Here is a 27,181-nt window from a genome sequence, read left to right as displayed (position 1 = left end):
ATGGGGATTTCCACAACTGAAAGGGAATTGAACTTGAACAGAAAACGCTGAGAGGTCAGTGGGTGTTAACCATCAGCATTTTTGTTTTTCTCTTGTCTATCTCTGAGGTAAAATAACATTCAGTCATTTACTGTGGAATGTCAGAAATACTCAACCAAAATGTTTAATTGAAATATTTTGTAATTGTTTCCCACAATTATGTTTTGTTTGAGAAATTCAGAGATTAGAGTTTAGCTCCAGCAGTGGGTGATGCCCTACTGGCCATAGTGTATTTGTGTAATCTCATAGGAAATACCTTCATAGAACTCATGCTTTACGTCTCAGATTTCAACAATTCCTTTTGTATCCCGCAGCATCCATTTTTGATTTGAAAATAAAGCCCCTCTTCGGTAAATGGCTAGCTGAGGAAAAGGGGAGCAATAGGTGCAACTCAACTGAAAGAGGATACCAATGCCTATATAATCAATTCTGAATCAATGTTGTCAATAAATTGCAGTTTTGTGATGAACTATGAAAACAAATACAGAATGTTCCTGTCAGCACAGTCTAGTAACTGTCAAATTGGCAGCTAATCTGAAAAAGCATCCAACTCCATCCAAATACAAAATAGAACTGCAAACCCCAAAATCAATGCTGTTCAGCATCTCACACGAAAAAGTGGAACTTTTACTTTGAAGCCAAGTGTGAATTAGCCCATACAAGAAAATGTGAGGTAGTTAGATAAAACACCTGTTTTGACAGGCCCACTGTCTGATCCTGGTCTGACTGAGCCCCAGACACGAAGAGGAAAAAAACACATCCCTTCTTTCAGCGATTGTCTTTCCTCCGAGTTGCTGTCCCACAAACTGCTTTGTGTGAGCATGACAGAAATCTGCATAAGGACAATAGCTCCCAATGCCCTGCTTCTAAAGGGTCTGAGAAGTCCCCCTCTCTTTAACTCCCAAAAAAGGGACCCGTTTGAGAACCCCCACCCCTCCTTAAGAATGCCCCAAGGAGTGAGAATGCTTCCGGGTTGCTATAGTGACACCCTATGAATTGCCAAAGCCTCACAGCCTCCAAATTCCCCCTTTGCCCCTTTCTCCAAAGTTGAACCACTTTGGGTCTAGTGGGAGATAGAAACCTCCCCCACAGTCTTTAGGCGGGACGGCCAGGTTAACCAATACTTGCACAGGGGTATTCCAGATAGTTTAAAAAGGGCCATTAACTACAGTAAAAAAAAAGGTTGTCTGTAAGTTGTTTCGCCATAGAAAGTTCCATAAATATAAGGTGTCACGTCCTGAAAATAGAGGATGCAACGAATCAAGGAAATGCCACAGAGATTCTCCCCCAATCACCAACTGTCAGCACTTGAGGCACTTGAAGTCACAATGATGTCATCCTTCCTATGTGCTAAGTCTGGCATGCTGTAGTGTGTGATGCTATCCCGTAGTACCATTCACTACAATAAAAGTCTAGGATTTGACTAAAACTTGCTCAAATAAAGTAGGCCTTTTCCCGAGGGAGTGGGAATGCCTTAAAGAAAACTTTGGAAAATCCTGAACTGTAAGTGATCTGAGAATATTTAGTGGGCTTAGCGGAAGCTTTGGAGGATTATCATGACAGTTTTTGTGGTTAGGAAGTGACACATCGGCCTCTTACATTGGCCCTCACCTTTTATCATGTAAAATCGCTCCAACCCGGGAATAGCTTACAAGTTGACCATGGTAAGGAAAATATTTATACCTCCATGCATATTCTAAATCATATGTATATTTCATTTAATAAAGGTGCAATATATATATATCCTTCTGCAATTCAATTGACATGAACTAAACTGAAACAGTATGGTCCCAAAAGCTTTGTCAATCCAACACCCCACTCTTATTTTATAAAATGACAAAATAGTTCAATAACATCAAGTTAAACATTGAACTATTTGGCTCCCCATTGGAATGCAGATCTGATTATAGCGAATTCCCTCCACGCCACTCTCTCCCCATGCTTAACTGAGAGGGCATTTTGGGACTAACAAAGTTAAGGGTGAACACACCAAAACCACAAACTTTTATTTAACTAGGAAAGTCAGTTAAGAACAAATTCTTATTTACAATGACAGCCTACCCTGGTCACAGCCAGATGTGATACAGCCTTGTTTCGAACCAGCGATTGTCGTGACGCCTCTTGCGCTGAGATGCAGTGCCTTAGACTGCTGCGCCACACGGGAGTACTGAGTATGTTTGTGACACAACTCATCCAGATGGCTGTAAATTAAGTAAGCATGAGTGGAAAATATGTGACTGAATGTTTTGGCATACAAATAAAATACAAATATTTGTCACATGTGCCGAATACAAGCCCTTAACCAACGATGCAGTTTCAGAAAAAAAGTGTTCAAGTATTTACGAAAATAAACTGAAGTAAAAAAATGAAAAAAACAAACATGTATTTTTTTTTATAAAATAAGACAAATAGAAAATAACTAATAATTAAGGTGCAACAATAAAATAACAGCAGTGAGGCTATATACAGGGGGTACAGTACAGAGTCAATGTGCGGGGGCACCGGTTAGTTTAGGTAATTGAGGTAATATGTACATGTAGGTAGAGGTGAAGTGACTATGCATGGGTAGTAAACAGAGAGTAGCAGCAGCGTTAAAATGGGGGGTGGGGACAATGAAAATAGTCCAGGTAGACATTTGATTAGCTGTTCAGGAGTCTTATGGCTTGGGGGTAGAAGCTGCTAAGAAGTCTTTTGGACCTAGACTTGGCACTCCAGGACCGCGTTCCGTGCGGTAGCAGAGAAAACAGTCTATGACTAGGCTGGCTGGAGTCTATTACAATTTTTAGGGCCTTCCACTTACACCGTCTGGTATAGAGGTCCTGGATGGCAGGACGCTTGGCCTGGACTAATGTACTGGGCCGTACACACTGCACTTGTTGCATTCGGCGCACGTGACAAATAACATTTGATTTGATTTGGTTTTGATGCAGCCAGTCAGGATGCTCTCGATGGTGCCGCTGTTGAGCTTTTTGAGTATCTGAGGACCCATGCCAAATCTTTTTAGTCTCCTGAGGAGGAATAGGCATTGTCATGCCATCTTCATGACTGTCTTGGTGTGTTTGGACCATGATAGTTTGTTGGTGATGTGGACACCAAGGAATTTGAAGCTCTCAACCTGCTCCACTACAGCCCCGTCTATGAGCATGGGGGCGTGCTCGGTCCTCCATTTTCTAAAGTCCACAATCATCTCCTTTGTCCATAGCTTAGTGATGAGCTTTGGGTGCAATATGGTGTTGAATGCTGAGCTGTAGTCAATGAATAGCATTCTCACACAGGTGTTCCTTTTGTCCAGGTAGGAAAGGGCAGTGTGAAGTGCAATAGAGATTGCATCATCTGTGGATCTGTTGGGGCGGTATGCAAATTGGAGTGGTTCTAGGGTTTCTGGGCTAATGGTGTTAACGTGAGCCATGACTAGCCTTTCAAAGCACTTCATGGCTACAGACGTCAGTGAAACGGGTCGGTAGTCATTTAAGTAGGTCCTGTATTGACGCTTTGCTTGTTTTTTGGTTCAGTGGAAGGCATAGCGGGATTTCTTATAAGCGTCCCAGTTAGAGTCCCGCTCCTTGAAAGCGGAAGCTCTACCATTTTTAGCTCAGTGTGGATGTTGCCTGTAATCCATGGCTTCTGGTTGGAGTATGTACTTACGGTCACTGTGGGGACGACGTCATCGATTAACTTATCGATGAAGCCAGTGACTGAGGTGGTATACTCCGCAATGCCATCGGAAGAATCCCGGGAATATATTCCAGTCTGTACTAGCAAAACAGTCCTGTAGCTTCGCATCTGCATCATCTGACCACTTCCTTATTGAGCGAGTCACTGGTACATCTTGCTTTAGCTTTTCTTGTAAGCGGGAATCAACAGGATAGAGTTATGGTCAGATTGGACAAATGGAGGACGAGGGAGAGGTTTGTATGTGTCTGTGTGTGGATTAAAGGTGGTATAAACATAAGATATTACAGATTTTAATGTCCAGTTGGTAGGATAGTTTTGATCAGAGTTCATGCATTTTGTTATCCAATGATTGCACGTTGGCTGATGGTATGGGGCCACAGTGTCTCCTGACCCCTCCTGTCTCAGCCTCCAGTATTTATGCTGCAGTAGCTTATGTGTCGGGGGGCTAGGGCCAGTCTGTTATATCTGGAGTACTTCTCCTGTCGTATCCAGTGTCCTGTGTGAATGTAAGTATGCCCTCTCTAATTCTCTCTTTCTTTCTCTCTCTCGGGGGACCTGAGCCCTAGGACCATGCCTCATGGCTACCTGGCATGTTAACTCCTTGCTGTCCCCAGTCCACCTGGCCGTGCTGCTGCTCCAGTTTCAACTGTTCTGCCTGCGGCTATGGAACCCTGACCTATTCACCGGACGTGCTGTTTTCAACTCTCTAGAGACAGCAGGAGCGGTAGAGATACTCTTAGTGATCAGCTATGAAAAGCCAACTCACATTTATTCCTGAGGTGCTGACTTGTTGCACCCTCGACAACTACTGTGATTATTATTATTCAACCATGTTGGTCATTTATGAACATTTGAACATCTTGGCCATGTTCTGTTATAATCTCCACCCGGCACAGTCAGAAGAGGACTGGCCACCCCTCATAGCCTGGTTCCTCTCTAGGTTTCTTCCTAGGTTTTGGCCTATATAGGGAGTTTTTCCTAGCCACCGTGCTTCTACACCTGCAATGCTTCCCGTTTGGGGTTTTAGGCTGGGTTTCTGTACAGCACTTTGAGATATCAGCTGATGTAAGAAGGGCTATATAAATAAATTTGATTTGGTAGAGGGGGATTACTCGCTCGCAGTCGGATCCTTACAAGGCACCCCGACCTATGTTCCCGTTATCTCCATCTCTTCTTTATGCGAATGACGGGGATTTGTTTCTTGTCAGGTGTCTGAAGTAAATCCTTGAGGGTCCGACTCGAAAGAAAAACTATTCGTCCAGTACGAGGTGAGTAATCACTGAAGCTCTTTTACAGTCATAAGAGACGGCGGCAGAAATATTATGTACATTACAAGTGACAAATAACGCAAAAAAATCACACCCAATAGCACAATTGGTTAGGAGCCCATAAAACGGCAGCTATCTTCTCCGGCGCCATCAGGATTGAGCCAGTGGTCAAGTTCACATGTATCTTTAATCGGTAACTATGTATATCATAAGTCATACATTACACATCTAAAATGAATCATAAACATGTCATTATAGCTACAACAAGCAATCTTTGAAATCTGAATGCTCTGAATACAATACATTTCACATTAAACAAGTCCAGTTAGTTCTGAGTATGTGACTGAGTCTCTTATTCACACACTCATTAAAGCTTAAGCCAATATGTCATGTATATGTTGTGCTTGTAGATGTGTAATGTAGTCTATGCTTGATGATATAGGCCTACAGTCCCGGGGGGGTTTTCTGGATCAAAAAGGGTCTTAGGTGGTTGACGTAGCAGCCGCCAGTCGTTGGCGCAGCTACATTTGAGACTCCCTCATCTTGGCATTGTATAATTTTGGGGGGAAATTTTTAAGCCAAATTTCTGCAATTCTACACATTTCTCCATGGAACTTTTTTTTGGTTTGTTGCTGTTTTAAAGCAAATTTCTTGCAATTCTACACATTTGTGAGTAGTTTCAGGAAACTAGGCCTATGTCACTCGTCACTACTTTACAGGAGAGGGAAATTTACTTCATCATAACTGTTTTATCAGAAGGCCTTTTTTTTGGGCAGAAATGCCTTCTGGAACATGTGAACTTTCATGTGCCTTAATAACAAACATGTATGCCATCTGTAAATACAAATACAATTGTTAAATTGTGAGCATAGTTGGTTTAGTCACGGAAAAAGACTGGAACTGTCCCGCTACGCATGATTGGCTGAGATAATGGATTGGATGGGCTGGACATGCTGTCTTTAACATGAGCTGGTCAGTATGTATAGGTAATCCTTTCTAACGCAGATTTTTAAAGATATCACGAAGAACTGCAACAAAGAAGTTGACCGACTTATGAAATCAATGGAATGCCCAGTGGAATCGGAGTATGATAACTCTGGATAGCCTCTGGATTACATCTTTAAACTAAGTGCAACCATGCATGCCATCAGTGACAGAGAGGGAGAAGCGTTTATCAATGTACAGTCGTGGCCAAAAGTTTTGAGAATGACACACATTAATTTCCACAACATTTGCTGCTTCAGTGTCTTTAGATATTTTTGTCAGATGTTACTATGGAATACGGACGTACAATTACAAGCATTTCAAAAGTGTCAAAGGCTTTTATTGACCCTTTTTTTTCAAGACCTCTGCAATCCGCCCTGGCATGCTGTCAATTAACTTCTGGGCCACATCCTGACTGATGGCAGCCCATTCTTGCATAATCAATGCTTGGAGTTTGTCAGAATTTGTGGGGTTTTGTTTGTCCACCCGCCTCTTGAGGATTGACCACAAGTTCTCAATGGGATTAAGGTCTGGGGAGTTTCCTGGCCATGGACCCAAAATATCAATGTTTTGTACCCTGAGCCAATTAGTTATCACTTTTGCCTTATGGCAAGGTGCTCCATCATGCTGTAAAAGGTATTGGGGCGGCAGGGTAGCCTAGTGGTTAGAGCGGTGAACTAGTAACCGCAAGGTTGTGAGTTCAAACCCCCGAGCTGACAAGATACAAATCTGTCGTTCTGCCCCTGAACAGGCAGTTAACCCACTGTTCCTAGGCTGTCATTGAAAATAAGAATTTGTTCTTAACTGACTTGCCTGGTTAAATAAAGGTAAAAAAATCCTTACCTGTGAAGCCCTTTTGTGCAAAGCAATGATGACGGCACATGTTTCCTTGCAGGTAAACATGGTTAACAGAGGAAGAACAATGATTCCAAGCACCACCCTTCTTTTGAAGCTTCCAGTCTGTTATTTGAACTCAATCAGCATGACAGAGTGATCTCCAGCCTTGACCTCGTCAACACTCACACCTGTGTTAACGAGAGAAACACTGACATGATGTCAGCTGGTCCTTTTGTGGCAGGGCTGAAATGCAGTGGAAATGTTTTGGGGAGGATTTAGTTCATTTGCATGGCAAAGAGGGACTTTGCAATTAATTGCAATTCATCTGATCACTCTTCATAACATTCTGGAGTATATGCAAATTACCATCATACAAACTGAGGCAGCAGACTTTGTGAAAAATTCATATTTGTGTCATTCTCAAAACTTTTGGCCATGACTGTAGTTTAAAGATGTGCACTGAGAGTCGGGAAGCAAGTTCAAGGAGTCAGTGTTTTAATAAATAAACAAAACATAATACAAAACAAGAAACTTGAACAGCACACAGACATGAAACAGAAACAATAACGCCTGGGGAAGGAACTAAAGGGTGTGACATATATAGGGAAGGTAATCAAGGAGGTGATGGAGTCCTGGTGAGTGTCATAATGAGCGTAACGATGGTGACAGGTGTACGCCATAACGAGCAGCCTGGTGACCTAGAGGCCGGAGAGGGAGCACACGTGACAGTAAGAGAGTGTATCTAGCTAGTTACATTTTCAGAATTTATATGTTTCAAAACTTTGCATGATATGGTCATTATTTGAACTGGCTAGCCATCTAACTTAACGTTAGCTAACAAGCTAGAAACTAACCAAAACATTGTTTAGAACGTTGCTTTTAGTTGCCTGGTTTGCTAGATTGACATTATTTATTAGATTTTTTTTAACCTCTTTTTCTCCCAAATTTAATGGTATAAAATTGGTAGTTACAGTCTTGTCCCATCGCTGCGACACAGCCTGGAATCGAACCAGGATCTGTAGTGACCGCTGCACCACACGGGAGGCCCTAAATTCATTTTTAAACAGATGGGTTGGTTGGTGTTAAAATACACCAGTTATGCTATTTTTTAGATAGATGTAGTATAAACCAGCATTTAGTTTTCTAATCTTTGGTTGTTTAGCACATGGCCTCATGTGAATCTTTAAAGGGGCTAAGGCTTAATTAAGAGGGTGTGAACAAAGCTCAATGGGTGTAGACAAAGAAGAGCTCTCCAGTAGGCGTACCAAAACATTCAAGTCACATTTTCTCAAAAGTGGGGTTACAAGTGTATTAACTTTCAAAGCAGAATCACTTTCCCATTGTTCCTCATCTGCAGTGTATGAGCTACCATGAGTCTCTACTTGTATCCTGTGTAATACAAATATATGAAAACTGCTTAATTCATTGTTTTTGGAATTTCAATTCTCCCAGTCTAGCTTTTATTTTGGTGATTGTTAGTTCTTAAAGATTATATTATTAAGAAATATACACTGAGTGTCCAAAACATTAAGAACACCTTAATAATATTGAGTTGCATCCCTTTTTCCCTCAGAACACACACATACACACACCTTTTGCCCTCAGAACACACACATACACACACCTTTTGCCCTCAGAACACACACATACACACACCTTTTGCCCTCAGAACAGCCTCAATTCGTCGGGACATGGATTCTACAAGGTGTCAAAAGCGTTCCACAGGGATGCTGGCCCATGTCGACTTCAATGCTTCCCACGGTTGTGTCAAGTTGGCTGGATGTCCTTTGGGTGGTGGACCATTCTTGATACACACGGGAATCTGTTGTGCGTGAAAAACCAAGCAGCGTTGAAGTTTTTGACACAAACTGGTGTGCCTATCACCAACTACCATACTCCTTTCAAAGGCACTTAAATATTTTGTCTTGCCCATTCACCTTCTGAATGGCACACACACACAATCCATGTCTCAGTTGTCTCAAGGATTAAAAATCCTTCTTTAACCTGTCTCCTCCCCTTCATCTACACTGGTTTGAAATGGATTTAACAAGTGACATCAATAAGGGATCATAGATCACATATTTTGTACACTCAGTGTATAGGTCCATTATGTTTTCTACATTTATATCTGAGTTTAGTTGTTTTAGTTTTCACTTTAATAATTTTTCCATCCCCAAAAAATGTATGTATTTACACTGTTTGGATTTAGGTGACCCGGAAATGTGGTTTGCAGGCAGGATATGCATACAAAACAAGACATGGAGACACTGTTCTCTACTTAGGCTAATGATCCCAGTGAGAATAAAATATGAACGAAGCGCTGGGCAGCCAACATCACATTAAACCAATTCCAACATAGAATGATATACAGCATAATGACACCCACAAAATGAGGTAACCACTGTGGAGACATCTGTACATTCCAAACAGACATGCTTTTGTTGGCTAGTACATGTACACCACCATTGTTCACATTACAGCGAGCGCATGACAAATTGTGCGAATAGGCAATTACCTGCTTTTCGTCATTGGCTCACTTCAGGGATTGTCAAAAAAGATCAAGGAAATCTTACATCTCCACTGTAAACAAATGTTTCAACAGTGACAAAGTCATGATTGTTCATTCTCTATGGCACATTTCCTTTGCCACTCAGTGTGAAGTCAGAGGATAAATGGGTAGCTGACAGCGACCTTCTCAAGATTTCACCTGAGGTAACATTCTAACGTCCAATAACACCTTTTGTAGAGTGGACAAAATGAGCACAACCCAGTCGGAGTTTAAGTCACTACTTGCTGGCTGAGTGGGCATCTTGCATCCACAAGGCTATGTTATCAAACTCCACAGCAAGCTGAAAACAGTTCAGTAACCACATTTTGTTTTAATGAGTACTCAGAGCCACTGCAGGAACCCTTGATGTTTCCCTTGCTTAAGGTCCTACAATCGCAACGCTCCCTTTCTCAAATCACATCGCAGGACAAAACATAATCACCAATTAGTTTAAAAGTCAACATGAGGTTGTGTGAGGTTTGTCTCAGTCCGCAAAACAAACTCTGGACAAATACATTTGTCTGGTTCACAAAATGCCACATCGCTGTCAAACTCACTTTTAGAAATGAAGGCCATTGATTTGCATTAGGACCATGTCCTAAGCAGCAGAGCATGCTGTTGGTAATTTCCCCAAATTGAATGGGGGGGCATTGGGTCTAATAGAGAGAGGTCCAGTGAAGCCAGACACTAAGACCTGCCAAGTATTCTAGGCTAGGCATGGACGGCTAATCCAATTCTCATGGTTAGAGAAGCAATGCCCACAGATTCAAGATAACTAAGCCCACATTTTTGGAAGAGAACAGAGTACATGAGCAAAAAGAGGACAGCATTTTTTGTTTCTATATAGTAGTAGCAGGACTTGCACTAATGGAGAAAGAGATCTCTGATGAAAGGGAAAGATGGTGATTATGCATGTTTGTGAAAAAGAAAAAAGAAAGGCACACGTGTGTGTGTGTGTGAGTGCTGATACTCTGTCCAGACACTCAAATTAACCCAAGAGTGGGCGAGTTGCAGCATGCTCTGATCTTAGACTGGAGTGCATATGAGATGCGCTAGTAATCATAAATTACGCACATTTCTTCCTGTAACATAGCCCTAATCAATCATTGTTTCATAACCAAGATGTAAGCCAGAGTGTGTAGGGAGCATGCCTACAATGTAGGCCTCAAAGGAACGTCTGGTTAGTTGAAAAGAGTTCACAGATTTTCTCTACATTGCTATTACTTGTTTATGCTGGTTTTAAAGAGGAACTGCACCCGCTGATTTGGCCTCTTTTTTTCTTGTTGGCATACTCCTCAAGAAATACTGGCAGCCATTACGGAAGCCAAATGTGAGTTGGCTGAGGGGTGTGGTTTGATGTGGGTGTTAATTGGGTGTGCCCTTGTTTTATTGTCACATACACCAAATAGGTGCAGGGAAATGTGTTGTTTTTACAGGGTTTTGATAACTTTCAAATGTAGAAACAGGCCCATGTAGAATAAACAACCCTTTCCATAATACCATAGAAGCAGTGTTCTACTAATATAACAATCTTTCCTCTTTCGTTGTCATTCCCAGCCGATACGGATACGGTCTAGTGGTAATGGGGCTACCTTGGCAAACATGTCAAGAGTGGTCATACCTTCCTGTGTGGCGTCCCGTATACAACAGGAGTTCCCTGATCCTGGTGCAGAATACACAGGGTTTCTACCTCCCCATATTGACTGATACCATTCAATTCAATAAAAAAAAATGAAAAAAGACAATACAAGTCAAAGTTGTGTCTAGTAAAACTTTTATACCAAATCTCTCTTCATTCAGAGACATCAGTAACAAGCCTGTCTGTCAGTCTGGACTTCAATCACATCATCTTGCAAGTCTTGCAATGTGCTGGCTCCATACATGTTTCTGGGAACACATACACACATAGTCACTGTTCTATGACCAATGGCAGTTCGGATAGGTGATATCTGGTGATATCTGGTGATATCTGGTGACATCTGGTGACATCTGACATACAAACAGGTAATATGTTGAAGTTGGAACAGGTCAGATCAAACCTACCCAATGATGGTCTCCCCATCAAACGCCTGAGGCTGCCGTCTGGCAAAAGCATCTCCAGTCCATCTGTAGAAATAGGCAGAATTGAGGCAGAGTTCAGTGGCACATGGAGTGAAAAGGGTGTTGCTATTACTAGACATTGGTGCTGTATTGTATTATTAGTGATCACCTTATTGTGGATGTGTTGAGCGCCAGATATCGCTGCATCTCATGCATCTGTGAACACACACACACACACAGTCACTGTTCTATTACCTACGTGAGTTAGGGATAGGTGATATCTGACACACAAATATATACTATGTTGAAGTCTGTTCTCCATATCGACGCCCGTTGGTGAGCAGGCAAGATGTGAGGCTGGGGTGAGGTCTTTGCCAGCACCCCATTGATGGGCATTGCAGCGTAGATCAGTCCCTGGCCCCTCATCAAAGATACTGTTCGGTCACACACACACACCTTTCTATTTCACTTCAGTTATCATAAAATGTCAAGTGAAATAGAATGGTGAACACAGCAATCAAGTTGGTTCCACTAGGTTATGCTCTGGACATTATATGCATCTAAGTAGAAAATAAGCAACAAATAATGTCAGTTTCAATAAATTATGTTTCACAATTGGGTTATCAAACGTATCAATGTAATGAAATGGGTTACCTTCTGCATTTGTACAAATGATGAGCCTGTGAAAGCTGTTGCTGCTGACAGGTGAATGTTGCTGGCCGGATACTTGCCAACATTCATAGGAATGCTCACAGCGAGGTCATGTCTGCATGATGCTGATGACAGCCCACTTGCTGGACTTTTCGATGCTGCATTTTTGGCTGCAAACTAGATAGCTCTCGAACAACTGCAGCAGGCAATCTTATGAGGTGGTGTTGACAGCGAGAGCCTGTGACTGGGTGATATAATTGACTGCCAAGTGGCGAATTGCATTTTGTTCTAAAGAAATGACAAAGCTTTTTGCTCATGCACTTCACAGCCAAAATGAAAACTAGCTGTATTTGTTTGGCTGGGGAATTAGCTTACTAGTTTATCAAGCTAGGTATTTTTTAATAGTACTTTTCACATAACACACATTACCTGTCGTTGTTGATGAAGCTATCTGTGTCATCAGGGCAGTAACTCGGGTTACTATCAGAGCCTTCATGATGGAGTGTCCTTTTCATAGCAATCGAGGGAGACTCTGGCAACAACGGAGGAGGTGTCAGAAGGGTACTTGTGTCACATGACACAGTTTTTTTTAAACGTTTGACAAGCTGTGAAAATAGCAAGTGAACAGTGAATAAAATAATTTTTGGAGATTGCTAAACCATTTGAATCACATTGCTGGACATGTTATGATACTAGTGCTGAGAAATTAACGGAGTTGTAGTTTTCAACAGGCCAATATTCTACATAGTTTAGCGCAGAAAACGTGGTAATTAACTACAATGACGATAATCCATTGCGTGCCCACCTACTTGACTGGTCTGTGTGGAGCACTGAGACCCACAGAAATTGACAGAACAGAGAATGTGCAATCAAGAGGGATAGAAAGCAGTTGTATTCGCAAAGTATGTCTACCTGAAATACATGATCCAAGTGATTGATAGTTGGTTTTCAGCAGTCATAGAAGTATGCCTTATTTACTTTGAAGAGCTACTAAAATTGTGATTTTTGTCAGATGGCATAGGGAGCAGCTCTATAGAGATGATATGATGACTTGGAATGAAATAATAAAGTCATCAAATTAAACAAATATTTAAGTAATGTGCAATATGAATAAATTATGGTTAATAAGTGATTTGCAGTAATGGGCAGTCACTACCATCATGGGACTTTTATTAATTGTTTTATTCTGTGTTGTTACAGCTTTCAACCCACATAATGCATAGTGCATTTCATGTCAACAGTTCATGATAAAGCATTTTTTAATAATCAAACCGAAATGACCTTAAAAAGCACTAATCGCTCAGCACTATATGATACCCACCTTTGCTCCTTCTGGAAGGTCCCGGCAACTGTTCATGACCAGGGGATCAGTCTGGTACCCAGATTAGATTAAGGCCGGTGACACTGTTACAGTATGCAACCAACTGTCATATGTTTTGCTATGGCCCTGGGTTGGTTTGTTACTGCTAGTAAGTACATACATAAGTTAGATGGTACCACCATAGTTGCATCCAATATTTATGTGTGCCCTAAACATGGGTTGCACTTCAGAGGCTAATGTGACTGTTGTCTAAATGACACTAATTTAGAGTGGCATGGAAATATGTTGACATGCTAAAGTTGGCAAATAATTAGTAGGAAACAACTTTACCATATGTGACCGACCGGCTTGATCTTACTGTATGTAGCAAAACTTGAAATTGTGTTTTTTACATTGGATAAAAGTAGAAACTCGGAGCTAGAAAATGGTATATCATACACTACAGTTGAGGAACAATGGGAAAGTATTTCTGCTTTGAAAATGGATAAACTTGTAACCTCACGTTTAAGAAAATTTCCCTTGAATGTTTTGGTAAACCTAGAAACCTAGAGAGCTTTCATTTTTCTACACCCATTCAGCATCGTTCACACCTTCTTAAGCCTTAGCCCCACCCATCTCTTCAAATATTCACATGAGGCGATTTCAAGACTAAAAGGTGGTTTATACTATGTCTATCGACAGTTGTTGCAGTGATATCATGAACATTCTATTGTCGTCTGACAACAAACTTGTCGTTATGAAAAAGTTTAAACACAAAAATGACAGGCTGCATGACATCAGCAGCCTGATAGTCCAAAATAGCATAACTAGTGTATTTTAACACCAATCAAACTACCTGTTTAAAAATGAAATTATATGTAAATCTAGTAAACCAGGCAACTAAAAGCAACTTTCTAAACAATATTTTGATTAGTTTCTAGCTTGTTAGCAAGCTAATGTTAAGTTAGCTGGCTAGCCAGTGTATAATATCATAATATATCTGACAACAAATTCACTTTACCTCATTTGTCTTCATTATTACTGGAAAATAAACTCACAACTAGATCATTATTAAAAAGATAATGGTGAGCCAATTACAGAAAATAGCTCACGGTTGTGAGTGTGATGAAATAAAAGCAGGGCATTCTACCGGAGAATTTTAGAACTTGGACTCTGTCTCGTTGGCCTAACATTATATCCTAATTTGACTTTAGTTCAGTTTTGTTCTTCACATTATCGTCTCTGGTAAACACACACTATATCAAATGAAATCAAAGTTTATTTGTCAAAAGCACAGGATACAGAAGGTGTAGTGAAAAGTTTACTTGCATAGTGGAGTCTTTTGTTTAGACACATAGCTAGCTAGCTCAACAATTATCCGAACTCATAACGTTACTACCCCGCATGAATCTGCAGGTAGCTAACCAACCAAGTTACATGTTAGCTATCTAGTTAACATTAGGCTATAACTAGTAATGCAAATGGCTCAAATATGAATAATATTACTACCCAGATCATACTACCCAGATCATAAACGTAACGTTAGCTAGCTAGCTAAAAGTATGCTTTAACGTGAAATGAAAACTACTTTCTGACTAAATTAGAAACGTATAATATCTGAAAATGTAGCTAGCTAGACTCTCTTACCCGTATACATGGATGGACGCTTCTCCCTCTCTGTCACGGATCCCATGGTTGCCCTTAGTTTGAAGATGTAATCCGGAGATAGGTGTTTTATACAACAGCCTTCTGTGTGTTCTCTTTTCGATCCCTTTGCATATTTGCCATCAAACGCCAGCATTTTCTCCATCTCCTTAGCTATCATACTCTAATTCCACCAGGCATTCCACTGATTTCAAAACTTGGCCCTCCAGAAAGTGGAGAGCAACACTTTTGCAGTTCTACTACGTAATATCTTTCAAAAAAGCAGCGTTATAAAGGAATACCTACACATACTGACCAGCCCATGTTATAGACAGAAGCGTGCTACATGGCAGAAAAATCAGAACTCATCGCTCGGCATGTCCAGCCCATCGATTATCTCAGCCAATCATGGCTAGAGGTAAGGATCCTTTCTTTTTCTGTGGTTAAACCAATTAGGCTCATAATTGAACAATTTGATTCATATTTACAGATGGCATACAAGTTTGTTATTAAGGCATATGAAAGTTCATTTCTGCCATAAAACGCATTTTGCTAAAAAAAACAACGTTTAAATTCAATTGGCTCTCCTGTGAAATAGAGACGTATACACCTGGTTTCCTGAAACGAGTCACATATTATGATGTTGTCAATTGACTTTAGAGAGATAGCAATTACTGTTACTAGCAATGTGAGTAAAAAATAGCTAGCAATGCTAACGTTAGCTAACTAAAATATGGTGGTCCCTTCAATCTTAGTTACCTGGCTAAAGTTATACTGCATCTACAGTTAATCTGGCGACATCCCAATTATGAAAAAAGTTTTTCCTATGAATGATTTGCGTACTTCTGAAATGTTCTCGTGTTTCTTAGACTAAGTTGTATTGAGGTAGGCTAATGTTAGCAAGCCAACTAGCTAGTTAGGGTAACTAGCATCTACTATGCTAGCGATAACGATGATCAAAATATACATAACCTGATACATAACCAGCAGTCTATGACCTAGCTACCGGTATACACATCAACAACAGTCACCCACGAAGCATCGTTACCCATCGCTCTACAAAAGCCGCGGCCCTTGCAGAGCAAGGGGAACCACTACTTCAAGGTCTCAGAGCAAGTGACGTCACCGATTGAAACACTATTTAGCGCGTACCACCGCTAACTAAGCTAGCGTTTCACATCCGTTACATATTCATGGAAGCCAAGGGAAGCCAGGCTACACCAAACATTTTTTTTTTAAATTATATATGAAAACATACAATTATTTATCTTCCGTCTCTCTGTGTTTCAGAATTTTCCTTCAATTCACAAGAAGCTGAATGTATCTCACAGGAGAAAGCCTCAGAGTGAGCCAAACACCGCCCCTATGTCTCTCTACGTGTAGGCCATCTATCTGATGCTGTATGGTCCAAACGAGTATGACATTGTTACCGCCAGTAGCATTAAAGGCGAGGGAAGACGGCGAGCATCTGGCCTCCCTTGACAAAAAAAGTATAAAAAAATTCCAATCAGCGTTGACCTAAACTGAGAGAGCTCAACTGTGAATGGTCCTGGCTCATGAAAAAAAAGTGTCGAGGGAAGCCAGCTTGGATTTGGCATCACTCCTATCAAATCCCATTGAGAGCATAAGTAATTGACAGAAAAACTGAAATTGTTGCATCTTGTTGTGCTGTTGTCCTCTAGTGGTTAGCCATCTAGCTAAAATGGGCCCTTTCCTAAATTAGCCATGGATGGAGATAGGGATTTGGACTTGTGGTTTTACTTAATTCTCCGTACTGGGCAAATACTATAATGACGATTCTGATCCAACCATTAATCAATACATTATTGTGCCCCTGGCCTGAGAGGATGGAAGTTCAATATGTAGCCAGATGTAGAAGGCTAATGTTAATTAGCTAACGTTGCCCATGAATGGAAGTTAGGCTTGCGAGTAAGAATTTTATCCAGGTAGCCTAGGACAACAAAAAATAAAAGCGTGTATTATATGACAGAGTGACAGACCATTTCGTCAACATGAAAGAGAGGAGGATGTCATTGCCGTTTCTCTACAAGTAGAGTGAATCAACATGTTTTTCTTCTTGCACAAACGCGCGCACACACACACACACACACACACACACACACACACACACACACACACACACAGAAATCAGAACCACGGACAGCCACATCATATTTAGCTTGTGTTGATATGACTAAATAGTTGTTGGTATCTTTTAGTTGTTACTGTATTAGACCAAGCAGAGGTGATTTGATGAATTTAAAATGTTGAAATGGGGCTGGAATAGTGGAGGAAGCTCCTGTTTACTTTGCGACTGGTGGTAACTCGGCCTTTAGGCCTATACTGTATATAAAAGGTTGCAAGGCATATGAATTAACAGGTTAAAGAGCAAACAACAAATTATCACAACACATAGGCTTGGCTTCCCCAGTGATGTTACACATGCACTGCTACTGGTAACCAAGTGCCTCAACTTTGAAAGAGTCCCATCTTAGTTCTTCAGATTGCAAATGTACCAATACAACACGCTCAAGTAATAAATAGCATGGGGCTCTCTGGGAAAACAATAAACAAGTTGCCAAAATTGACAATAAATTAACGAATGAATAACAAAAACTAGTGTCAACTGCTTCAGGAAAACTATTTCTCTAGAAGCCACGCAAACAATAACATGGTAACTACTGTCACAAGATATGAAATAGCATGAGATCAAAGAGCACAGTGCCTGAGGATGGTCTTCGGACAACTTCATGCAATGCCGTTGTATTTCTGCTACAAGCACAGCACAGAGCACTGATGGTGAAAACCTCAAGTCAAGCCATATGGTTAAAAGTTGAACGAGAAGACAGACAGAATCCAGCTAAGCCTGGTCTCATCTTGAGTATGCTGCCGTGACTCCTTTTTTTGGACAGAGGGGTTACAAAGAGTAGGGGTGCAAATCACACCAATGGGAACAAAGGGGCGAGTTGTCATGGCAACAATGCTGTTGGATAACATTTTGTGGATCTTTTAGTAGACAGCCAGCCAGTAATGGGCAATGTGGTGGTTTAGGCGCAAACACCAGTCTTACCGTAATAAACATGCAACAGACTCCCTTTTCTAAGCAGAGGCAAGTACCAGCAATAAAACTGATTTACAACTAGCACAATTAGTAGAGGTCTCATTGCAAGACAACAGCAACCACATCAAACGCATAGAAGAATGAAGAGAGGAGGTGGAAAGGACAAACTAAATATACAAATATCTGCCATGCATATGGAGGTGCATATGAAAGGCTATTGCATTCAAATTAACACAGTTTCATTACCTGTGACTGATATCTTCATGGTGGCCTCAAGGGGCCGGTTGTTGTCCAGGTCTCTGCTCAGCCTTAAGTCCCCTGTGTCCTGGCTCAGGATGAGTAGACTCAGCTCGTTACCTTCCACAAAACTGTAGTGGAGTTTATCTGACACATCTGGGTCCTGGGCTGGAACCTTCCCGATCACCCCAGCCGGAAAGCTGTTGGACCTGTTGGTGATGTAGTTGTTGAAGATGATCTCAAAGTCACGTAAGACAGGGGAATTGTCATTGACATCCAGCAGGCGGATGTGCACGATGGCGCGGCTGACTAACGGTGCAGAGGTTGCCTGGACCACGATTGTGTACTCCATCTTCGACTCGTAGTCTAAATCAGTAAGGGCGATAAGATCCCCATTGAAGATGTCTAATTGGAAGACCTCTGGGACGTTTCCTTCCACTATTTGGAACAGGATCTGCGCGTTTGTTCCCTCGTCGGGATCTGTAGCGGTGATGCGGGCTACGACAGAACCCACAGGACTGTTCTCCACTACACAGACGTACAGTTCGTCCTTTTCAAACACAGGAGCATTGTCGTTGATGTCCAGGATGGACACATGGACGTCCACGGCTGCCTTAAGAGGCGGAACCCCCTTATCCACAGCAAAGGCCTTCAGGTTGTACACAGGCACATTCTCCCTGTCCAGTTTCCTGGCTGTTCTAATGATGCCAGAGTACGGCTCAATGATGAAGTCCCCCTCTCCATCATCCCCACCCTGAAAGGTGTAACTTAGCCTCCCATTAGACCCGGAGTCCCTGTCAGAGGCAGAAATCTGGAGGACACTGGTGTACACAGCTGCGTCCTCAAACACGGTCCCCTGGTATATGTCCCTGAGGAACTGTGGCACATTATCGTTAGCATCCAGGATGATGATCTCCACATATGTGGTGTCAGATTTCTGAGGGATGCCGTTGTCGCAAGCAATGATAGCCAGCGTGTAGGAGGCCTGATCCTCATAGTCGATTTCTATCTGCGTGGTTATGCCACCTGTGTCAGGGTTGATCTTGAACTGTGGCACGTTATCCTCCATGACGTAGCTGATGCGGGCGTTCTCTCCTGTGTCCTCATCTGTGGCACTGATTACCACCACGGTGGAGCCCACCGGTTGGTCCTCGCTGATCATCACCTGGTAGTTGGCACTCTGGAACACGGGCCGGTGGGTGTTGGCATCGGTGACGTTGATAAAGACCTGCGCTGTGTCGTAGCGTGTGCCATCTGAGGCGGTCACCGTCAGGACATACTGGTGCTCCTGTTTGTAGTCCAGCAGCAGTGCCAGGGTGATAACTCCCCCAGCAGTCTGACTGGTGATGGCGAACCTGTTCCGCGTATTGCCGCTGGAGATCTGGTATGTTACCACACTGTTGGCGTCCCGATCTATGGCAGAGAGTGCTAGTACACTGGTACCCACCACAGCATCCTCATTAATTTTAAGGCTATACATTCTCTGAGTGAAAGTGGGGACATTGTCATTCACGTCAAGCACCGTCACACTGACACTGGCCGAGGAAGACATGGCAGGAACCCCATGATCCACTGCTTCTACGCCAAAAGTGTAAAAGTCAGTGGTCTCCCTGTCCAGCTCTACACTGACTGTAATCCACCCTGTGTTGTTGTTAATGGTGAAGGGAAAGCCTGGAGCCATGTCTGTTAGTCTGTACTCCAAATGAGAGTTGTCACCGGAGTCTGCATCAATAGCCTGAATATGGATCACAGAATAACCAATAGCCACATTTTCCAATACTGTGGCTTGAAAGGGTGTGCTAACAAACATAGGGGCGTTATCGTTGACATCCACAACTTGCACTACAACTATCCCTGTGCCATTAATCAGAGGTGGCCTTCCCCCATCCTGTGCCTTTATTCTCAGATTGTATTCCCTGATGATCTCATAATCTAGAGGGTTGATTATTTCAATGTCACCTGTAGGGGAATGGATGTAGAACTGGCCCTTCACGTTGCCACTGACGATGCTGTAGTGGACTTTTGCATTGTTGCCCTCGTCTTTGTCTGTGGCCTTCACCTGGGCCACTTTGGTGTTCACTGCCACGCTCTCAAGCACCTGGACTACATACCTTTTCTCACTGAACTGGGGGTAGTTATCGTTCTCATCCTCCACAGAGATATACACTGTAGCCGTGGCACTGCGGGGGCCTGGGTCTTTACCCTGGTCATTGGCCTCCACTATCAGCAGATACTGGGTCAAAGTTTCTCTGTCAGGCCGAACCCTAATCTTGACTAATCCATTTCTAGGGTCGATTTCAAAACCAGCATTATCTTCTTCCTCATTCACAATCTTATAGATCATGTTGGCATTTGATGGGGCATCCCCATCTGTGGCCCTTATAGTCAACACTTCAAAGCCTACCTCGACGTTCTCCCTAATGCTGACCCTGTACTCTGTCTGCTCAAACACAGGCCCATGATCATTAGTGTCACTAATAGTGACGGTGAGGTAAGCAGTGGCCGACCTTTTAGGGATGCCATTGTCTGTAGCAATAACTTTGAATACATGTGTATCCTTGACCTCCCTGTCTAAAGGCTGCAAAGTTGTGATGCTGCCGGTCTGCATGTTGATTTGGAAATAATTATTGGATCTGCTATCGAACAGAGCTTCCATATCATATTCAACCTCACCAGCATCTCCATCGTCGGTATCCAGTGCTTTGAGCGTAATTACGCGAGTTCCCGCGGGTTCGTTCTCCGGGACAGACACCTGATAGTTGGGCAGTTGAAACTGGGGAGCGGTATTCACATTTCTCTTTTTGCGTTTGGTCAATGAATCCAGTCTCCGCAAATCCCTGTCTGTAAACATGGCATGACTACGTAGAGAATTAAATCGCAATTTTACACGGACAGTGGTGTAATTCCATAGATTTTGCACCCTGCAGAGTAAATCCAACTCGTTCCGCTCATTGTATTGCAGACAGTTTGGAGAAAAACTCCCGTTATCAAACACGGCTTTCCAGTTCCCTCCCGTACATGATAAACGATAAGAGTGAGGTTGTCGAGTAAATAGTGGTAAATGTTCATAAATGTTCAAAAGCAAAATACTGGTAGAGACGCATGGCGAAGTCGCCACGTTTGAGAGAACGTTCATGTAAATCTCGGGCTTACCTTCGGCGCTCTTACTCCTATATTTAATTAAACAATTTTGCCCATGCACAAAAGTATTGAAGTTAATTAAAATAAAGTTTTCCGAGGTAATTGATTGGATCTGAATGTAGAGCGGCGCTGGGTTCTTCGGCAACTTCGCACAATTCACTTTTCCTGAGAAATATACAATTCCATGTTGTCTTTCAATATTGAAAATGTGCCTCACGTATTTAGGAGTTAAAGTCCTGTCTATTTGATAGATCCAACCCCGTCCAAGAGAGACATTTCCGAGCACTACTCCAGGCTGAAAATGATCAGAAACGTGTACATCAAAAAATGCAAACACTGGAATGTGTGATAGAAAACATATCCATAGCCAAATAATTTGTAATTCCATGGTTTAAAACGCATGGCATCCAAAAAATCGGCCAAGAACACCTATAAAGTCCACTGAAGTTTTTACCGGGTGCTCGCTGTCCTGTCCCGTTCCATGATTAGTTCAAATGTTGCGGAGTGCAGTACAGCGTGCACATGAAATAGTTCAAAGTGGTCTCGCTCTTTCACTGCCCTTCCTCAGATAGCAACCCTTCTCCCAGGGGATTGTTTGTCAGTCAAATGCAGATTCCCAAAATCTCAGCAGCTGACCACAATGTACCATGAAGTGATTCTGCAAAAAATCTCCAAAAAACCTCTTATTATTATTGTTTTTGGGGCGACTCAGACTTAGGTTTGCCAATTACATGAACATTTAAAGCCTGTCCTCATTGTATCAAAATCCCCACAAATTCCTCAGAAAATTTCAACTTCATTAAATGCTGTCACCTAGTGGACAAACTTAACTATAGGGAGTATCTAGAATCACGTGGCCTAAGTATCGATCCACTCCAAACGATCTAACTTTAGACATTATCATTTGATATAACTTTATACATTTGATCATTCTTGGTGCAGACTAGTAGATAGATCACACGTATTTACCATCAGATGCTCTACCAAATACACAAGGATACTTTAATATATCTCACATTTGACAGAGCACATGAATTAACATTTTCAATAAACTTATACCAAGTATTTGGTAAGATGTACAAGTGTATAATACCTTATTATGAGAGCAGGAGAAAATCTCTGGACTGTGTGTGTATGTCTGTTGGCAGGAGATGCTCTTCAGTTGAGGTCAAACTTCTGGGTGGCGAGACAATAGTGGACTATACCTTCTCTGATAGCAGTGAGCAGACAGGTCAACTCTCTGGCCGTTTTACCAGACCAGTAGTACATTTACAAGACTCGGCATTACCATAACTTAAACGTTTATTTCAACATTTTAAATCATCACAAAGAGCAGCAAGATGGCAACAAACAAAAAGTAAAAGGTACAGTGCCATTCTATTATATAAATCAGATTGGTTTCTTGCATAGTATTTATATGAACTGTCTGGATGTAAATCACTATCTCCTTTTCTAAAATCCTTGATCATCAACAACGAGTTGTACCCGTATACATGACACTAGTGTGTGGTATAGGCACAAGAGAGAGCAGGAAGGCTAGTTGAATCAATGTACATGTTCAAATGTAGCCCTACAATGATCTTTTTGAAAAGGATAAATTGAACAGGAGTGCATCCTTTAAGGCATTTATCTTCTTGTCTTCCCGACTCCATTTGATCAGGGGACAGCTCAGGTCAATCAACTGTAAGCAGAAAAAAAGATACATAAAATGACCTGTAATCAGTGTGTTCATTTCGATCTTGACAACATATCCACTGAATAGTATTGAATTCACATACCAGTTGATGTAATCCATTTGCATTCATATATTCCATTTTCAAACCTGTATGTAACAATCTAAAAAAGTATCATATTAATTCATGCTTTACTTCAATCTGCGGTCCAACTCATCCCAAACCATCTCAATTGGGTTGGGGTCGGGTGATTGTGGAGGCCAGGTCATCTGATGCAGCACTCCATCACTCTCCTTCTTGGTCGAATAGCCCTTACACAGTTTGGAGGTGTGTTGGGTCATTAGTCCCACTAAACCTAAACTAGATGGGATGGCGTATCGCTGCAGAATGCTGTGGTAGCCATGCTGGTTAAGTGTGTGTTGAATGCGGAGATAATCCGTTCACCCACTCTGCATCTCACAAAGACACAGCGGTTGGAACCAAAAGTCTCAAATTTGGACTCATCAGACCAAAGGACAGATTTCCACCGGTCTGATGTCCATTACTCGTGTTTCTTGGCCCAAGCAAGTCTCTTCTTCTTATTGGTGTCCTTTAGTGTTTTTTTTTTTTTACAGCAATTTGACCATGAAGGCCTGATTTACGCAGTCTCTTCTGAACAGTTGATGTTCAGATGCGCCTGTTACTCCGTGAAGCATTTATTTGGGCGGCAATTTCTGAGGCTGGTAACTCTAATGAGCTTATCCTCATTAGAGTTGGCGGTCCTCATGAGAGCCAGTTTCATCATAACGCTCAATGGATATTGTGACTGCACTTGAAGAAACTTTCAAAGTTCTTGAAATTTTCCGAATTGACTGACCTATTTTTTTAAATTAAACCTTTATTTAACTAGGCAAGTCAGCTAAGAACAAATTCTTATTTACATTGATGGCCTACCCATGTCTTAAAGCAATGATGGACTGTCGTTTCTCTTTCCTTATTTGAGCTGTTCTTCAATTCCTGAATGTGGGGGGGAAATGTCCCCAGTGAAAGTTGAGCCCCTGAGTGGTAGGGTACTTTTAGTTATTTGAATTGTAAGCAAATTGTAGTTGAGAGCCTCATCAAGAAAATCAATTAATTAAGGCGAGAAAATTACCTCAATGTCTTCGTCGGTGAGGGCATCAACGCCGAGGTGGCGTTGGAGAGCTACTGTTCTGGAAAATACCAAGTAATAAAATAAAATAAATGCATTGTTTTTATTGATCAAACGTTTGATTCCAATAGCAAAATTACGCATTAACAATGAGATGGACTCCCAAAGACATACCTGTCGTATGTAATCTTCATCACGCATGCTCTGCCAGAGACGCAGCATGGTATCGAAGAAGATGCCACAATGCTGACTCATCAAGTTCCTGTCTCCACCACAAGGTCGTGAACCTCGAGTTCTGCCATCTGTAATACATAAGAAACAATATGATTGAGTTGAACATCTTCATTCAGACCCTTTGTTCAGAACCTGGAACACACAGATTGCTATTTAAATAAGGCGATGAGCAGACAAAGACTCCAGTTGTCACAATACAGGATTTTGTTATGTTGCCCTTTACACTCGTACCCAGAAAGGTTTGCAAATGTTTTGTTGTCTGTAATTGTTTTTGTCTTATGTTGCACTTACCTCATATTTTCCAGGAATATTCTTATGTTACTGATTGTATCCAGAGTATTTTTTGATTTGGTTAATATTTCTGCTTCTGCTATTGTTGTGTCCTAACCTTTGGTCTAATAATTTCCCATAATCTCCAAACCGTTACCTTTCAATTGCTACCATGGTTGTGCCTATGCATTTCATATTTCTTCGGTAAGAAACATTAACATTTAGCCCTATCCATATAGGCCAATTCCCAGGAGGGTAAAAGGTTAATATACCACAACCATGACTACCCATGTGTTTTGGAATTGAAGTATGGAGAGGGTTGAGGTACCCCAGCAAGTCTAGACCCTCTGACCCGATGCCTTGGCAAGAGCCTTTTGACTCATACACTCTGATCTGCGTGGACGCACCATCAAAGACCTGTCGAAAATATTTCATACATACATGCATATCTCATGTGACCTCATGACAAGAAGGCTCAAGGTCATTGGCCACAGGTAAAATAACTTAAAATCACGTTATACCTACAGATCCAGTGAATACCACAAATCCAGTGAATGTCAGACTTTGATGACAAAGTTTGATGACCAAATTTGCCCATGAAGGAACACTGTGCCACCTTCTTGTTGTAATGTATTGCTTAGTGTTGTGTTGTGTAGTGGCTTTGATGGCATGCCACTGTGTATTAGTCAGTATGTCAGTGTAACGGTATTGGTTTCCCAAGCTAATTCCCTACTTTTCAGTTGTTCATTTGTTAGGCTATTAGTTAAAGGTGCCACACAATATTGATTATTGTATTATCATGGATCTAGTTCAGTCTTATCAATCACTTAAACATATTTCATAATCTCTTACCTAGCTTGATGACTGTGGGCCTTTTTGCTTACTTTTTGTTGTTTTAAATAGAGATAGCTAGAAGGGCCATGGGTCATATTAGATTGTGTAGAAATGCAGCAAATGTGCTTTAGATGCCACCCAAAAAATGGGAGGACCTCCAGACCACTGCCAAGTTATGTCAAACAAAAGATTGTAAAATATACTGTGTCCTTAAAATGTACAGTGGGGCAAAAAAGTATTTAGTCAGCCACCAATTGTGCAAGTTCTCCCACTTAAAAAGATGAGAGAGGCCTGTAATTTTCATCATAGGTAAACTTCAACTATGACAGACAAAAGGAGAAAAAAAATCCATCTATGAGACTCAAAATGGTGCTCACGTGCATCCTGTTTTCATTGATCATCCTTGAAATGTTTCTACAACTTGATTGGAGTCCACTTGTGGCAAATTAAATTGATTGGACATGATTTGTAAAGGCACACACCTGTCTATATATGGTCCCACAGTTGACAGTCCATGTCAGATCAAAAACCAAGCCATGAGGTCGAAGGAATTGTCTGTAGAGCTCCGAGACAGGATTGTGTCCAGGCACAGATCTGAGGAAGTGTACAAAAAAACATACCCAGCATTGAAGGTCCCCAAGAACACAGTGGCATCCATCATTGTTTGGAACCACCAAGTTTGGAACCACCAAGACTCGGCCAAACCACCATGACCCGCCCGGCAAAACTGAGCAATCGGGAGAGAATGGCCTTGGTCAGGGAGGTGACCAAGAACCCGATGATCACTCTGACAGAGCTCTAGAGTTCCTCTGTGGAAATGGGAGAACCTTCCAGAAGTACCACCATCTCTGCAGCACTCTACCAATCAGGCCTTTATGGTAGAGTGACCAGTCGGAAGCCACCCGTCATTTAAAAGGCACATGACAGCCTGCTTGGAGTTTGCCAAAAGGCACCTAAAGGACTAACACCATGAGAAACAAGATTCTCTGGTTTGATTGTAAGGGGTGTGTAACTGGTGGCAGGGAAGTCAAACGCAGGAGAGCAGGACTTGGTGAATAGCCGGAGTAGTTTAATATATAAAACTAACGGCATACAAAACAACAAACACATGGGTACAAAACCCATAGCGCACCAGTAACACATAGCACATGGGTACAAAACCCATAGCGCACCAGTAACACATAGCACATGGGTACAAAACCCATAGCGCACCAGTAACACATAGCACATGGGTACAAAACCCATAGCGCACCAGTAACATATAGCACATGGGTACAAAACCCATAGCGCACCAGTAACATATAGCACAAAGCCCATGGGTAACAAAGCACATACAAAGCCCATAGCGCACCAGTAACATATAGCACATGGGTACAAAACCCATAGCGCACCAGTAACATATAGCACATGGGTACAAAGCCCATAGCGCGCCAGTAACACATAGCATGAGTACTTACAATAAACAATTCCCGACAAGGACATGGGGAAACAGAGGGAACATATACAACATGTAATTAGGGAATTGAAACCAGGTGAGTGTGAAAACAAGACAAAACAAATAAAACATGAATAATGGATCGGCGATGGCTAGAAGACCGGTGACGTCGACAGCCGAA

At 41.9% G+C, this 27,181-nt stretch overlaps 1 protein-coding gene across 1 annotated transcript in view; it reads right to left on the bottom strand.

The window, feature by feature from the left end:
* Nucleotides 1–22,158, bottom strand: part of LOC115134479 (cadherin EGF LAG seven-pass G-type receptor 1-like) — a 76,008-nt gene extending 53,850 nt beyond the window's left edge. Inside the window, 1 exon segment of the mRNA XM_029668495.2 lies at nt 18,294–22,158. Coding sequence (XP_029524355.2) covers nt 18,294–21,813 — 3,520 coding nt within the window. The 5' untranslated portion in view covers nt 21,814–22,158.
* Nucleotides 22,159–27,181: the final 5,023 nt, after the last annotated feature.

Source organism: Oncorhynchus nerka, linkage group LG9a (assembly GCF_034236695.1).
Source record: "Oncorhynchus nerka isolate Pitt River linkage group LG9a, Oner_Uvic_2.0, whole genome shotgun sequence".
Taxonomy (NCBI): Eukaryota; Metazoa; Chordata; class Actinopteri; order Salmoniformes; family Salmonidae; genus Oncorhynchus; species Oncorhynchus nerka.
The sequence above is the reverse complement of the archived record's forward strand: the minus strand, read 5'-3'. Positions and strand labels throughout refer to the sequence as shown.